Raw genomic sequence first — 14,992 nt, 5'->3', positions numbered from 1 at the left:
GCGCTCGTTCGCGTGCGTCATTGTTTTCCGCTCGACGTCGCACTTATGCGATTACGCGCCAATTCGCTTTGAATTTAACGCCCCCTCCACGCGTCGAGTCGACGCGATCGCCACTGTAAACGCGCGACTATACCGACCATACACAATCCATTTCTTTGTAGATGTAGACGATTCATTATAAGCTTTGTGCGTAAACTCGACGCGCTTTAGCGGCCGCCGCCGTCCTCGCGATTTCTCTCCGCCTGCGAGCTCTCGGGCAGGGATGCCGATTTTAAATCGATTTAATCGAAGATCGATTAATCGGAGCCTAGAAGATCGATTTCAAGTCGATTTTCTGGAACTGAATCGATTCAAGGATCGATCTGTAAATTCTGAAAATCGCCAACACGATTTTTTCAGTTTCTACTGGTAATAGGGGAAAGGTCCTTAATTTGAAACGTAGATTGTAGCACCTCCTAAAAATATGTGACTCTCTAAGTTGAAATCTAGCCTCTCAAGCAACACACATTCTGTTAGTATGCACGCTGATCTATTAACGAATGCAGATTATTTAAGCTATAAAATATTTATGGTGAGTACAATTTAGCTGCATTTCGATGTACATATTAAGAAATTCCTAGAATTTTATTTGGTATCAATGATTTAATGCAATTTGTGATATTTTTTATTTTTATCATTAAGAAGTAAATCTGGAGTTAGTTTCCTTATTTGGACCACCACAAAGTTCTTAATTTGAACTGGTCCAATTTTTAAAATTGTATTTTTTTTTTAGTGAAAAAATGTCAAAACGTGACAAATATGGTCAGTGGGAAGAAGAAAGTATAGGAAAAGCCTTAAATGCGTTCAAAAGCAATGCTGAAGGTTTAAATGAAATAGCTGAAAGATTTAATATACCAAAAGTAACCTCAAAACGAAGAATAGATGATGGAAATAAAATTGCGCGTGGCATAAAAGAGAAATTTGGACGAAGTACTGATCTTCCACCAGAGATAGAAGAAGAAAGTAGTAGATCATATTTTCACGTTAGAAAGAAATTTATTTGGAATTACCTGAAAAGATTTGCAAAAACTTGCCTAGTACCATTCTTGCAATCATTTCCAGGAGAAGAATGGATTCAATGCATTTCATGCAAAAAATGGGCCCATTTAAAATGTGCTGGTGGCGGTCAAACTTACTATGAGCGTATGAATTGTTTATCTGATTGATTTTATTTTTGTTCTTCATTGTAATAGTATATAACTTTCTTAGTTTCATCACTTCTGTTTCATTACTTATTTTTTTATTAAACATCTTTTTTTATGAACAGTTTGATTCAAAAGCGATATAACACAGATGGTCTAATATAGGAGGTACGTGGTTCAAATTAAGAAATCGGCCTCCTAAATTCAGACCTTCGAGGCTATTTTCAAAATAAGCATTTGTAACTATTTTAAAAAGAATACAGTTAATTTAATAAGATCATGTGCTTACTACATCTTTATAGTGTTTATTATTTTTTTTTCAGTTAATAATTAATTCGGATTCTTGTTTTATACTTCTTTTTTCTTAGCTGGTCCAATATACGAACCTTTCCCCCTATAGTTTTTTTTTTTAATTCTTTTTAGTTGTAATATTTGAACTCACTTAATGGCTGCACAATGCACATTACGTTGCCTTTAGGCCGATGTCCCATGGGCGAAGCTTTTCAGCGGAACGGAACGCGCGAATCAATCACAGCCACTCCATATAACATTATATATTACATACATATGTATACGCATATGATAGTAAACGTGATTTCATATTTAATAACGTTTAAAAACCCTTGATTGATGTTTAATCAAACTAATTAAATCCTTAGCATAAAGATTTAAAGATCTTTTTCTATCTTGTTGTAGCCACACACACACACACACACACACACACACAACACAACCAAAAGAGTACCATCTGTTTAATTACTTTAATTCATATTAAACTTTATATGAATTACACGAGGTCTACTTTAGAGTGTAGAAATTTAACAGATAGCACACTTTAATGAGTGGTTCACTTTACATGCATACCGATATTCAAATCGATTTTCCGAAATCGATTCTTTACAAACCGATTTTTTAAAGATCGATTTTTGTCTTCGTGATTCGAATCGATCTTTAAATCGATCTGTTTGAAACAGAATCGGCATCCCTACGCTCGAGATCCGCGAATGGAAATTTTTCCGCGATAAGTCCGCAGCAATAACCCCGAGCGAAAGTGTCGCGACAAGACACGATGGTGTAACACAATAGGCACAAGGGGCAAAAGGTTCGGTGGAAATAACGCGACAATGAACGAAGCAAATGCGTTTCGGTTGCGCGGAGGAACGGAATCTCTGGGTCCTTGGGAGCGACACAGTTCGCAGGAGACGGGTGGGGGGGGGGGAATTCCTCGACGGTCTTCTTCGACGGAAACGTGTCCGGCTCGTTCGCTGTCGTGTTAATTCGAGCAAACTTCGTTCCCTGTGTAACCGGTTAACCACCGCGGCGGCGGCGTTCGAGGTGTCGACCGCCACGCGAGCGTGCAGGAAATCGGAATCAGAATGCCGCCAGGATGCCTCCCGGTGCGCCGGCGAGTAAGGCGGATTCTGGCACGAGTGTGGGAAAAGATTTTCATTTTCATCCGGACGCGATTCAAGCCGACGCTAGCCGCGCGATATATTTCGAATATCATCGCGCGAGCACATGACAATGTACGCACCGCCCGCGCCGCGCCGCGCCGTCGCGTCGTCGCTACGCTCGGCCTCTCGTCGGGGCGAATTCCCCCGTCCTCAGAGCCAAAGGGGGGGGCACGTACTTGCATAAAGTCGTTGTAACGCGCCGACGTAAATGCAATACGTGTTTCCGCGCGAAAATGCATGCATAGGGCCGCCCGTCCTCTCGCAGGCGACGAGCGCCGGCGCGACTCGTCGACTTAAGCGAATTCCGGGCGAGGAAAGCCATCGCGGTGCGCGCCGGTCTTCTCGCGCGAGACCCTCATTTCGCGCACTTGTGGGAGAATAAAACGCCGAGACGCTGTCGCAAATTTCGAAAAGCGCGCTCCGTCGCATGGCGACGCGCGCGCGCGCGCGTGCGTTCCTGCGCGCACACGCGCGTTTACGACCGCTGTAAAAATGTAAACGATAATTGCAATGACGATGTGCGCCCCTCGCCCTCTTCCGTCGGAAGTGCGGAGCGAAAACTCGGGGATGTTGAAGCAGCGGACGCGGCGGTGCGGAGGAACGCCAGACGTTGAACAAAAGCCAAAAGAAACAAGCGAGTTTTTGCAAAAATGAAGCGATCCCGGCCGTGCGTCGTTTAGACTATCTGGGCGCGTTTACCTCGACCGATGTCGACGCTGTATTTCGACACACGCCACGCCTCTTTGTCGACGAGCCATTTCCGAAATTTATTACATTTTCTAATTCGACGGAACTCCGACCCGCGGAATTGAATTGATATAACGGCAGCTCTGTACTCTCGTTGATATCGATATTAATATTCTCGTAATAAATAGCGAGCGACGGTATCTTTCGATATCATGCGAAAATGTTGCCGCTAATTAGTGCAAATATCCGATCGCGTTCGATGCAAGAGATCAAAGGTCGCGCTTTATGAGCCGCCGCGACGGCAGGAAGATTCCTGTGGGCAAGGATTAAAAGAGAGGGAACGCCGAGAGAGGGATTATTCACGAGTCGCCGCGACCGCGACGTGAAAAGAGGTGAAGGAGGAAGGAGAGGAGGAGGAGGAGGAGGAGGAGGAGGAGAGGAAGGAGGGGAGAGGGTTGCTCGATAAAAATCTGCATTATTGCTGGAAATACTCGTCAGCGAACGGCGTGCCACTGTGCGGCGACATGAAAAGTGTCGTGAACCGTGCTCCGAGGAGCCACTTTAAGTCGAACGACCGTTTTCTTTATACCCGATTCGGCTTTATCGTCTTTCTCTCCTTTCAAAGCGGGACCGGGCGTTATAATTTTATACATCGAGATGTGTTCCGTCGCGTGTAGATTCGTGTATCGCCGTGCGAGCCGCCATGTTAGAATGTAATATCGCTCGAATGCGAATATGCACGCCCCGTCGATGAAAATGTAACATTTTGCACACTCCTGTGGGAGCATTAACGTAGGAATTAAACGGCTCGACATCGTGCGAAATCGCGAGGCTACGAAATCTCAAGGATAAAAGCAGCGTATCCTTCCCTCGATTCGCCAAGTAATTGATATCGATAATTCGTTGCGGAAGAAACGAAACGCGTATGTGCTGGGTGTTTAAATGAAAGAATTCAGAATTTTAAGAACAAATAATACTCGCCAAATGGAGGAGAAAAATCACAACGAACAAACATATCGAAAATTGATATTGTCGCGGAGTTGTGAACAATTATTTATTTTAATTAAAGCATGTGGCTTACTCGCTTCTGGTGCACGGCGGTACATGATGGGCATTTTTGCCGTTTCTTGATTGAAAGCAATACAATGTCATCCTTGCGGGTACTGTGAAAAGTTTGTTTATATTTCGAGCAAAAGCGAAGAGACTTTTACTAGGGACTTTTTTAAAAGACATAACCGATAAATAACATAGATAAATTTCATCAAAGAATACAAAAGCACCGGAAGCGAGTAAGTCACTTGCTTTAATTAAAAATTAGTTAAGATAAATAATCGTTCAGAACTTCGATAAGATTAGTTTTTTCGACGCACGTCTATTATAGGGCCTTTTCCTGCACTCTGTTAGTACCATCTGCCGTTAAAATCTCGAACTCTTTCTTTCTTTTTTTTTTAATACCCTGTACAAACATAAAATCGTAACGTCGATAAAGCACCGCGGGGTGAAATCCACGCGTTGAAGTTGACACGAGCTTTCGGCATTCTCCCGAGGCTCCTCGGGAGAGCTCGGGGAATCGTCGGCCGCCTAAAAAATCCATAATTCTTTGTTATCCGACGATTCAGCCCGCGCTATTCGTTATCCTGCGCTTTCTCGCGGTGGCGATACGCCGTGGAATACCACCCTTCTGAACGAGGTCGTCGATGTGTGTTTCCAGTACCAATGGAGTCGATACTAGGGGTGGCGGGGCAGAAGGCGATTCTGCCGTGTAACATACAGCCCCGAGAGTCGAATGACGCCGTCTCCATGGTGCTCTGGTTCAAAGAGGACAGCGGCGAACCTCTGTACAGGTAAGCCACATTGATATTTATGAACGACGCCGCCCGGAGCGCTCGTTCGCCCGGCCTTGATGCAAATCTCTATGGCGCTGTAGATATCCGCGCGACCTAAACCGTTCAAAGAACTCGCCGTAACGCGCGGATGGCGACGCATAACAACGTGCGGGGTTTCTCACCGCCGCACAGTGGAGCCGGATGACATTCTTCGGTTCAAAATTCTCTGGAGACCTGAATTTCCAACCGATCATCGACACCAATGGATGAGGGGTTGATCCTGAATAAATTCCGAAGAGATCTGTCTTGCCAAAATTAAAAAAAAAAAGAAATTCTTTTCTCGTATTATTGGCCCCAAAAGAGGAGAAATTATCGTTAAACGCGAAACTAGTGAAATACTCATTATTCGACACTTACTTCTACAGGGTGTCTTAAAAATACCGGAACCCCCGAATAACTGTGCAGGATTAAGTTTCCATGAAAAACTTTGAATACAAAAGTTGTAGAAAATCGAGTAACGGACTTGATGGTGACCTTGAATTTGATCTTGGCCATGACCTTCAACTTGCGTTTTTTAAATCGGCACCCTTATCTTTTATTACACCGTTTTTTTCTACCAATTAATTTGAACAACTTTTGTTTAAAACATTCTTTTATTTTATTCTAATATTTTTTGAGATATTTGAGTAAAACTTGATAACTTTTTCAATATTTAACTTACGATGACTTGATTTTTGTTAATTTGATGATTTAAAAATTTCCAAGTCAGTAAGTTAACAAAAGTCAGGGCGCTATTGTAACAATATATTCTTGAGACTAAATAAAGCAAGAAAGTCTAGTACCACTTTTGCTTCCGACAAATAGTTAGCGAGATATCGTAAGTTAAATATTGAAAAAGTTATCAAGTTTTCCTCAAATATCTCAAAAAAATATTAGTCAAATAAAAAAATGTTTTAGGCAAAAGTTGTTCAAATTAATTGGTAAAAAAGACAGTGTAATAACAAATAAGAGTTCCCATTTAAAAAACGCAAGTTGACCCTCAAATGACTTTGAAGGTTATGGCCAAGGTCAAATTCAAAGTCACCATAAAGTCCGTTACTCGATTTTCTACAACTTTTGTATTCAAAGTTTTCCATGAAAACTTGATCCTGCAAAGTTATCCGGAGGTCCTGGTATTTTTAAGACACCCTGTATCTGATAGCGTATTCAGCGGATTGAAACTATGAAACCTGAATCAACAGACACCTCGAGATTTATCGATCTTGAACCAGAAACCCATTAACCCAAAACTCATATCCTCAAAATACAAAAACATCAAATATAGACTCGTTAAGCACAAAACCGAGGGATTTTGAGTCTTAAGCTCATCAACCTAGGAATCTATCAATCCGAGAACATTTTAGCTGAGCTGATGAGCTGATGAAATTCTGAATTTTCTAAAGGGTGATTATAAGTTCTGGGATCTCGCATTTAGTATCCATAGGCTCGAACCCATTGAGGTCGAACCCAAGACCACTGTACTTTAATTTTAAGACAAACCCTAAACCCATGAACTCTGAACCGACAATATTTTCAAAATTTCGGCTGGACAGATCTCTTTGGAATTTATTCAGGATCAACCTCATCCATTGATGTCGATGATCGGTTGGAAATTCAGGTCTCTAGGGAATTTTGAAGCAAAAAGTGTCATCTGGCCCCACTGTGCGCCGCCGCCGCCGCCGCCGCCACTGCCGCGGTATCGTAAAATGTTCTCGCCGAGATAATTCGTTATTACGCTCCCAATCGCCGTTTCGACGTTGCATCTTCTCGATTTTCGTTATTGGTTTACGTTGGGGAGCCTGATTTAAAAAAATAAAAAAAAAAGAATTCTCGAGTATCTAAAAGTCCTTCAAAGTCTTGTAAGAGGATTAAAATCAATTGGGAGGAAAGGTAAAAAAGTCGATAAAATGAAGAGAGAGAAGACCTGTATTGTGTCCGACTTTCGTAAAAGAATGAAAAGCAATTGGGAAAAATGTGAAAAATTGATGGAATGGAAAGGGATCTAAATTGTGCAAATCGCACTGAAGAGATCTCCGGGCTGATCAAGTGTGCGATACCGATCTCCCACGCTGTCTACTATAAAACTCTGCTATATAAAACGGTATCTCCTGGCGTTCCTCACGCGCGAGACGAACGTGCGCGCAATGCTGCCTGTGTGTACACGTCATTTTGATCTTCTTACCGCGACGCGCGACGAGAGAAGAACGTGTTGCGTCAGTCGCGAAATAACGCCGTTATCGAGTAAACGTCACGAGTCATTTGCGTCGCGTTACGTTATCGCGTATTAAATCGCGGAATAAAATGATAATTTTGCAGTAACTTGGCCTCGGTTATTACCGTGACGGAATCGCGCGCGCGGCCTTTATTGATATTGCCGTGTCAAGTGCTGCGGCAGTCGTGATATTATCCGTCGTTTGTTTTAATATGGATATTCGACCGAATGTTGCTTTTGTACGTCATCGTAAAACACTCGTAGCTGAGCGATCGGAATTCTCCATGAAAATTGATTCAATTCACCGTGCAATTAAACGATCTCGACTCTGCCGCGCGCGATCTTGCCTCATGCATCGACGCGCTCGAATACGCCCGGCTAGCGCAAGCCCTGCGTGCATTTATTAATTATCGATACTAATTATCGTCAGACATTCATTTTCAATCGGATTTCTCATTTAAATTGAGCGTCTGTCGACGCTGACAGAGTGCCCCATCTGGGAACTAATACGTGTCCCACAAGCGGTCGTTTTCTTTCCTTCGCGCGCTCTCGAAACTTTCTCGAGTGGAATTCCGCTCGAAGATTTCGCGCGGTGATTGCCAGAGTCGAGCCCGGAATTGGAGTGAATTTTCATTCACTCACCGAGTGAACTCCCTCGAACTCGGTTGTCGCTGTGCTTCTCCTTAAGCGGGGATTTCGCCGAAAGAAATTTCGAAAGTACACCGCACACCGCCTCCCGTCGAATCGCACATCCCGCTGAGAGATCATAATAGCTCGCGTCACTCCGGGCGTATTTTACGTATCACGTTCGCAGTCATGGCGTAACCAAGTCCGCGCGCGAGCAAAGAATTCCCGACTGCACGGCAGCTGCAACGCTTGGACATGGCGCGCTCCACCCTTCGATTTCCACGTTTACGATCTCATTGCTTGTATATCCCGTTGGTTTACCGTTCCGCCACGTCGTCGCGGTATACACGAGAGCCGCCGGAGCCACTACGACGGAGCAAGGATTTCGTTAAGCCGCAAATCGGCCCCACGTTCCATCCGTTATACGTTACTTCACTCGACAGCCAATTCGATCCTCGTAAATATCGTCTTTATTGAGCAACCCCATAAAATCCGGATCACCGGTCGAGCTGGAGCTCCGTTTCCACGGCGAAAAAACACTCCGAGCCCGCCCTCCGCACGCGCAATGGCATTCGCATGGCGTGCCTCTTTATTTATTATTCGACGCCACACTCGTCAGCGAATAAAAACCGTCAGGCTTCTCCTTCGCTCCCCCGATTCGCTATCCCGATTCTAAAATTGCCTCGTAACTGCGAGACCATCCCGTCGCTCTTATACGACATACACACGACGTTACGTCATAATAAACTCACACACCCGCGTCGACTTTTTTCTTTCTTTTATTATAATATTCACGTGTGTACGGTGGAGGAGCACTGGCGAAAGCGTGGAATTGTTGGCGAACGTTGGCGGCGGCCGCAACATCTCGAGTTTCTCCGTTGGTTCTCCAAGTTGGACGGAACTCGCGGAAGCAACGTGCAGAAATTTCGACTTGGGCGCGCCGCGCCGCGCCGCGCCGGTCGAGCAAGGAATCGCCGGTGATCGCCTAACGAAAGACAAACGGCGCATCGTCGGAAGAAACCGCGGCGTTTTATCTCGGCGGTGATATTTTCCTCTTAATGGTATACAATTGCGTTGTTCCGCGTCGCCGTAAAGCATAGTCGCGCAGCGGCAGCTCGGCCCGGCCCGGCGAGCGCACGAAAACGGACTTTTCCAAAACCATCCTTCGTCCGCGCGCGCGGCCACGGATCATTTCCTCATGGGGATGCGGGGCTTTAAATTCTCCTAAAGTCCCGACGCTCGCCGTACGAGCGGCGAGCGGCTACGAGCGAAGAACGCTCCTTGGCGAATAAAATGATGCACCGACCTGCGCTAAAAGCACGGGCTGCGCGCGCGCGCGCGCATGTGTGTGTATTCCCGGATGATCCATGAAACGCGATAAAAAATGAGGATTTACAATCGCCCGCGCTTAACCTCGAGAGAAAGCCGAAAAGTAAAGCATCACCGTTTCGTGAAAAGCAACACCGACGACGACGACGACGACGACGACGACGACACGTATCGCGTAAGTCACACAGGGCGCGTCTGCTTTCGTCGCGCAGCCCGAGCTATCAAAATTATTCGCCGTTGCGCGCGAAATGGTGATCGCAGGCGCCAATGATCGAGCTCCACGGAGAGAACCGTTGTGTGTAACACAGCTGTAAAATTCGTCAATCCGATCGGAGCGCGCTCATGATCGTGGCTAAATCTAAGAGCGCACGCCGATTGGGTTCGCGAATTTTGCAACAATCGCAAAGCGGTTCTCCCTCTCTCTCTCTCTCTCTCTGTCTCTCTCTGTCTCTCTCTGTCTCCCTTCTGCTCCCTTTCTCTCCATGCACGTTTACACGCGTCGCTAGATGAAAGGACACGCGCAGAGTCACGCACTTAGCGTCAGACGCATCGACTAACGAGAGAACGCCACTTGGCGAGAGCGCTTAACCGTGCGACCGTGCGGGATACTCGGGTCGCGAATGCAAACGGACGTGCCCTCAACCCCCTCAAACGCCGCCGACGTGATATCGTAGCCGGAGGGCGCAGTTTCACCCTTCCCCTCCCCCCTGTCGCCCGGTGTCTCGGCTGCGCACGCTCCTCTCCGGACCTCTCCGTCGCCGTGAAACGAACACGTCGTGATTGCACTCTCGACGACTGCGACTTAGACGACGCGCGACTACTGACGTCCGACAATCCGGGGCGTTTTACAGCGTTTCACGCTTTTCTCCCTTGCCGTCCAACGGGATTGTCTCCCGTCGGCCACGTGGCTGATGTGTGATTTCGATTTGCGCCGTTTGCAAAATAACGCGTCTTCGATAGTCCGCTTGGCCGGTACGTTCGCGGAACACGAACGGCGCACAGTGGGGCCAGGTGACATTTTTTGGTTCAAAATTCTCTGCAGTAGGAGAAAAAATTTAGTATCTCTAACAGAACTGTTCAGTTGAGGCATTTTTTAATAGCAACCAAATATCTTGTTTTATGTAACAAAATATTTAGTTGTCTCGACTAAATATATTTTTCTGCTTTGTTCTCTGGACCGAATGACTTTATATATAAAAATTAAGCATTTTAGTCCACTTTATCCATAAAAATTACATAACAACGAAATATTATTTCACATAAACTAAAATAATGCCCAATAGATACTATTTTGTCTTCCTGTGCACTGAAATTTAGATTTTACATATTAAGAAAAAATTATGGTATTTTTAACAAAATTCATATACTTGAAGCTTTTTGCTTGCTATAACAAAAGTATTACGTTATACGAACAAACCGTAATCAAAGAAGGTATTTGTTTACAGGAACTAAACAGTTTTGTTGGGCATATTTTAACCAAATTATTTTGTTGTTACAACAAAATTTTGATTCACGCAACAATACATTTTTCCTAGTGTAGAGACCTGAATTTCCAACCGATCATCGACACCAATGGATGAGGGATTGATCCTGAATAAATTTTGTAAAAATTTTGTTATCGGTTCAGGGTTCATGGGTTTTAGGGTTTGTTTTAAAAGTTTACCGTTTAAAGTACAGTGTCTTGGGTTCGAGCCTATGGATACTAAATGCGAGACCCCAGAACTTATAATCACCCTCAACTCAGAACTTCAAAGCTCATTAGCTCAGCTAAAAAGTTCTCGGATTGATAGAATCCTAGGTTGATGGGCTTAAAACTCAAAATCCCTCAGTTTTGTGCTTAACGGGTCTATATTTGATGTTTTTGTATTTTGGGCATATGAGTTTTGGATTAATGGGTTTCTGACTCAAGATCGATAAATCTCGACGTGTCTGTTGATTGGTTTCATAGTTTCAATCCGCTGAATACGCTATTAGATAGAAATAAGTGTCGAATAATGAGTATTTCACAAGTTTCTCGCGTTTAACTTAATAATTTTTCCTCTTTTGGGGCTGGTAATTCGAGAAAAAAATTTCTTTTTAATTTCGGCAAGACAGATCTCTTTGGAATTTATTCAGGATCAACCCCTCATCCATTAGTGTCGACGATCGGATGATCGGTTGGAAATTCAGGTCTCTAGAGAATTTTGAACCATAGAATGTCATCTATGCGGCGGTTTTAATGAGCCAGGGTTTCTTTAGCCGCACATTGTGTCTCGCGGACGAGGGCGCGATAATTTTTCGCTGGTAAGTTCGCGGCCGGAGTGTTCGCGTCATTACGAGCGCTCTGTGGTGCGCTTTTCGCAACGGTCTTTCACGCATGAACGTTTCGCCGTGTCGTCAGTCGTATAGCCGAGCTGCGAGTATCATTAGCGAAATTTTTGTCTGAAATGCGTGCGCGCGCGCGCGCGGGAAAATTGCTGGCGCGTCGATAAAAGGCCGATCGCGATAATTTATGGCTAATTGTTGGATGGAACAATATGTGTTTACGTGCGTTATTATAAAGCTGCGTTAATGTACGCCCGCGATATTATTGACGCGGATATTTACCGATGTATATTTCCGCTTGATTATGGGATAATGCACGTTCAGTGCTCAATATGCGCATATGTAAAAAGTTGGAGAGCCGGCAACTCGATCGTGCGTGATCGATCGGGCATCCCCGTAAATTGGCTCCCATGCACGAAAGCTCGCGGGAGATAATCACCCGACGCTTCGTAAATTCGTCCAGCGGAAACTACTTCCTCCGCTCCAAGCTCCAAGTTCTTGCGGTGAGATCGGGACGAGTGAAAATCCGGTCGACGCGACGGCGAAGATACCGCCACTCGGAGTCGCGAGAGAGAGAGAGAGAGAGAGAGAGAGACGCTTCAGACTGAAACTTCAGAGTGCGAACTCTTAATACGTGCGAGTGAGTGTTTCAATTGATCAAGAGCCGACTTTTTCCTGCGACGTGAGTACGTGAGGACGGAGTATGCCAAATTCACCCTTCAATGTCGAGCGAAATAATTCGCCCGACGATCCGGATAGCTGAAGGACTCACTCCGCACGAGCAGAAAGTCACTCTCGAATTCGAGAGACTCCGACCATCAATCTGCTTTTCGGGCGGAATTTCACTCGACGAAATTTAGAGGGTATTTTCTCGCGGAGATGCGGCTTTTTCCGAGTGTCTCCTCGTTGAGTTGCGCTTCCCCTTCCGCTCGCGGTCGCGGTTCTTGATTCCCGCAAGCCGCGTGCTGTCTATGCGCGGCGGTAACAATGCGATTTAAAAAAATCGCGAGCAAAAGCGGCAAGAAATCTTCACCGTCGTCGACTCGAATAGTCTGGCGATAGAGAGAGAGAGAGAGAGGGGGGGGGGAAGGGAGGGAGAGAGAATGTTTGAGTTAATTTCGAGTTAAAGGGCGATCTCCCTTTGCGGGAGACGCGATCGCATTTTCATCCTTTTCGCCGCGCTTTTCTCCGGTCCGCTGAAGAAAGCGAGCGAGTTGCGTCAAGAACGACGCGGGAGCGCGTCTACCTATGTAAATGTCGTCGTCGTCGTCGTCGTCGTCGTCGTCGTCGTCGTCGTCGTTTACCGCACACGCCCTTTTCCTCAGAGTAGCTCCCTACGTCGAGTATACCGCGCGTCGTTCGCGCACACTGCTCGCGTTATCGCAGCCTTCATCAGCGAGATCGCTGAATTTCCGCGCGCGCGCGCGCGTGCGTGCGAGCGAGCGAGCGAGCGAGAGCGAATTCCGTAATTCCTTCTGGCGCTGACTGGATCAATTGTGCGAGAGGAACTTGGCGAGTTTCGTGCGGCGTGCAGCTGCAAATGCAGCTCGGGGTTGCTCTTCCCGTCGAACGGAAGTGCTGATCGTGCTGACGCTCTCTCACCGCGCTGATGGGGCTGACGCCAGGTGTTAACGGCGCAGCGCGTGCCGGCGCGTCGTAGAAGCCGCCTCAATCGGCCTCACGACTACTACAGCCCTGTTACTCCGGTTACCGGCTTCACGGTATTATCAGCGGATCGTCCGGCTATATAAACGAGCAACTTTTCAATCTGCTGCCCTTCCTCTCCTCCTCGATAACGGCCGGACAGGGCCGTTGAAGAGAGCCGCTCCCTGAATTTCCTCGGAGCGAGATTCCACTCGGGAAGTGCGGCGACGGCGACGACGACGACGACGACGACGACGACGGACGAGTCAGTCGGATTCGAGTGACTTTTGCACTCGTGCCGAGTGAATTCTCCACTCGCGACGTCGTCGAGCGTGAATGTTTCCGTCCGAAGTTGAAGGGCGAATCCGACGTGGGAAAGAAATTCACTCTAATCGACTGGGACATTCACGCGTATGGCTTAAGAATCCGGTCTCTCCAGGTTTGAGTTAAACGTTGGCTCCCAGCGGCTATTTCCGTCCGGAACGAGAGTGGAAAGCCACTCGTTCCGGACGAGATGTCTCGCCGGTGCCTCGATCAGTCAACATGTTGACTGACGCATCGATCTCCGCTGATTGTACCACGGCTCAACTGATGCTTCAATCGCCAAAGATACGGCGAGTCAATGCAGTTTGCGAGTCCTGCGTCCTCCGCGTCGTCCCATCATCGCTCCCTCTCGCTCGTATCGGCGATTCTTCGAGCACCGTTAGTTACACCTCACGCGTAAAGAGTGAGACCAAAAACAGGCCAAAAATCGCCTGTTTCCTCACCCTTGAAATCCGATTTGAATTTGGTGCTAAACGATAGTTGTATATAAGACATTAATCCTCTGAAAGTTTCAGATTGAGTCCACTCTTTATCTCCAAGATATGATGGGTGAAAGTTCGCATTGTACATCAAGTGCCTTATCCAGTGCTTCAATAAGATCTACATGCAGAAAATAAGGACGTGATATATATCATAAAAAATAAGATCTTACATATATACGTGTGTGTGTGTGTGTGTGTGTGTGTTAATATCTTTCATAGTTTTCGGGATTTTTCACCTGTTCACATGTTTTTGAAATTTAGCACCCTGTATAACTATCGTTTAGCACCAAATTCAAGTCGGATTTCAAGGGTGAAGAAGCAGCCGATTTTTGGTCTCACTCTTTAACCGCGTGGTCGGCCAAGTGGAAACCAAATTTGAGCTTTCTTTTGTGCGTCGCCTAAAGTGAGCGTTTCAAACGCGTGAAACAACGATTAATCGCACACTAGATGACGCAAAATTTCGCGCGGCGGGAGAAACGTATAAAGAGAGCTTCGGCCGGTCGGCCGTTTGTGCGCGCGCTCGTATAAATAACACACTCGGATTTGCAGAGCGGTGGCCGTATGCGTCGCATGCGGCCGCGAACGCGGCTGGAATTATCGTACCATTGTCCGTGCCGTTACGCGACATAATGGCGAATTTCTCGTTTGCGACACGGCCGAACGGGCAAACCGTGCCGTTCGTTATTACGCGCGATTTTTACGCGTCGTTATCCTCCCTATTGACGTTCGCCCGGATTAAAATAACCGTGTCAAGCCCTGCCGTCGTCGCCGCCGCCGCCGCCGCCACCGCCGACACCGCTCTGCCGTCGAGGCGGCAGAGAATCACGATCGCGCGAAACAAAGGAGTCATCATCATCCCTGCTACTACACTTGTCCCATTATC

The 14,992-nt window shown here is 46.4% G+C and overlaps 1 protein-coding gene across 4 annotated transcripts in view; it reads left to right on the top strand.

The window, feature by feature from the left end:
- LOC105182029 (nephrin) overlaps positions 1-14,992 on the top strand; it is a 254,625-nt gene that overhangs the window by 34,443 nt on the left and 205,190 nt on the right. For all 4 annotated transcript variants that reach the window (XM_025302282.1, XM_025302281.1, XM_025302284.1 and 1 more), the window contains one exon: positions 5,034-5,166. In XM_025302282.1, coding sequence (XP_025158067.1) covers positions 5,034-5,166 — 133 coding nt within the window. The remainder of the gene's footprint in view (positions 1-5,033; positions 5,167-14,992) is intronic.

Source organism: Harpegnathos saltator, unplaced genomic scaffold (assembly GCF_003227715.2).
Source record: "Harpegnathos saltator strain DR-91 unplaced genomic scaffold, Hsal_v8.6 scaffold485, whole genome shotgun sequence".
Lineage (NCBI taxonomy): Eukaryota > Metazoa > Arthropoda > Insecta > Hymenoptera > Formicidae > Harpegnathos > Harpegnathos saltator.
Note: the sequence above shows the minus strand (reverse complement) of the source record. Positions and strands in the feature narration are given on the sequence as shown.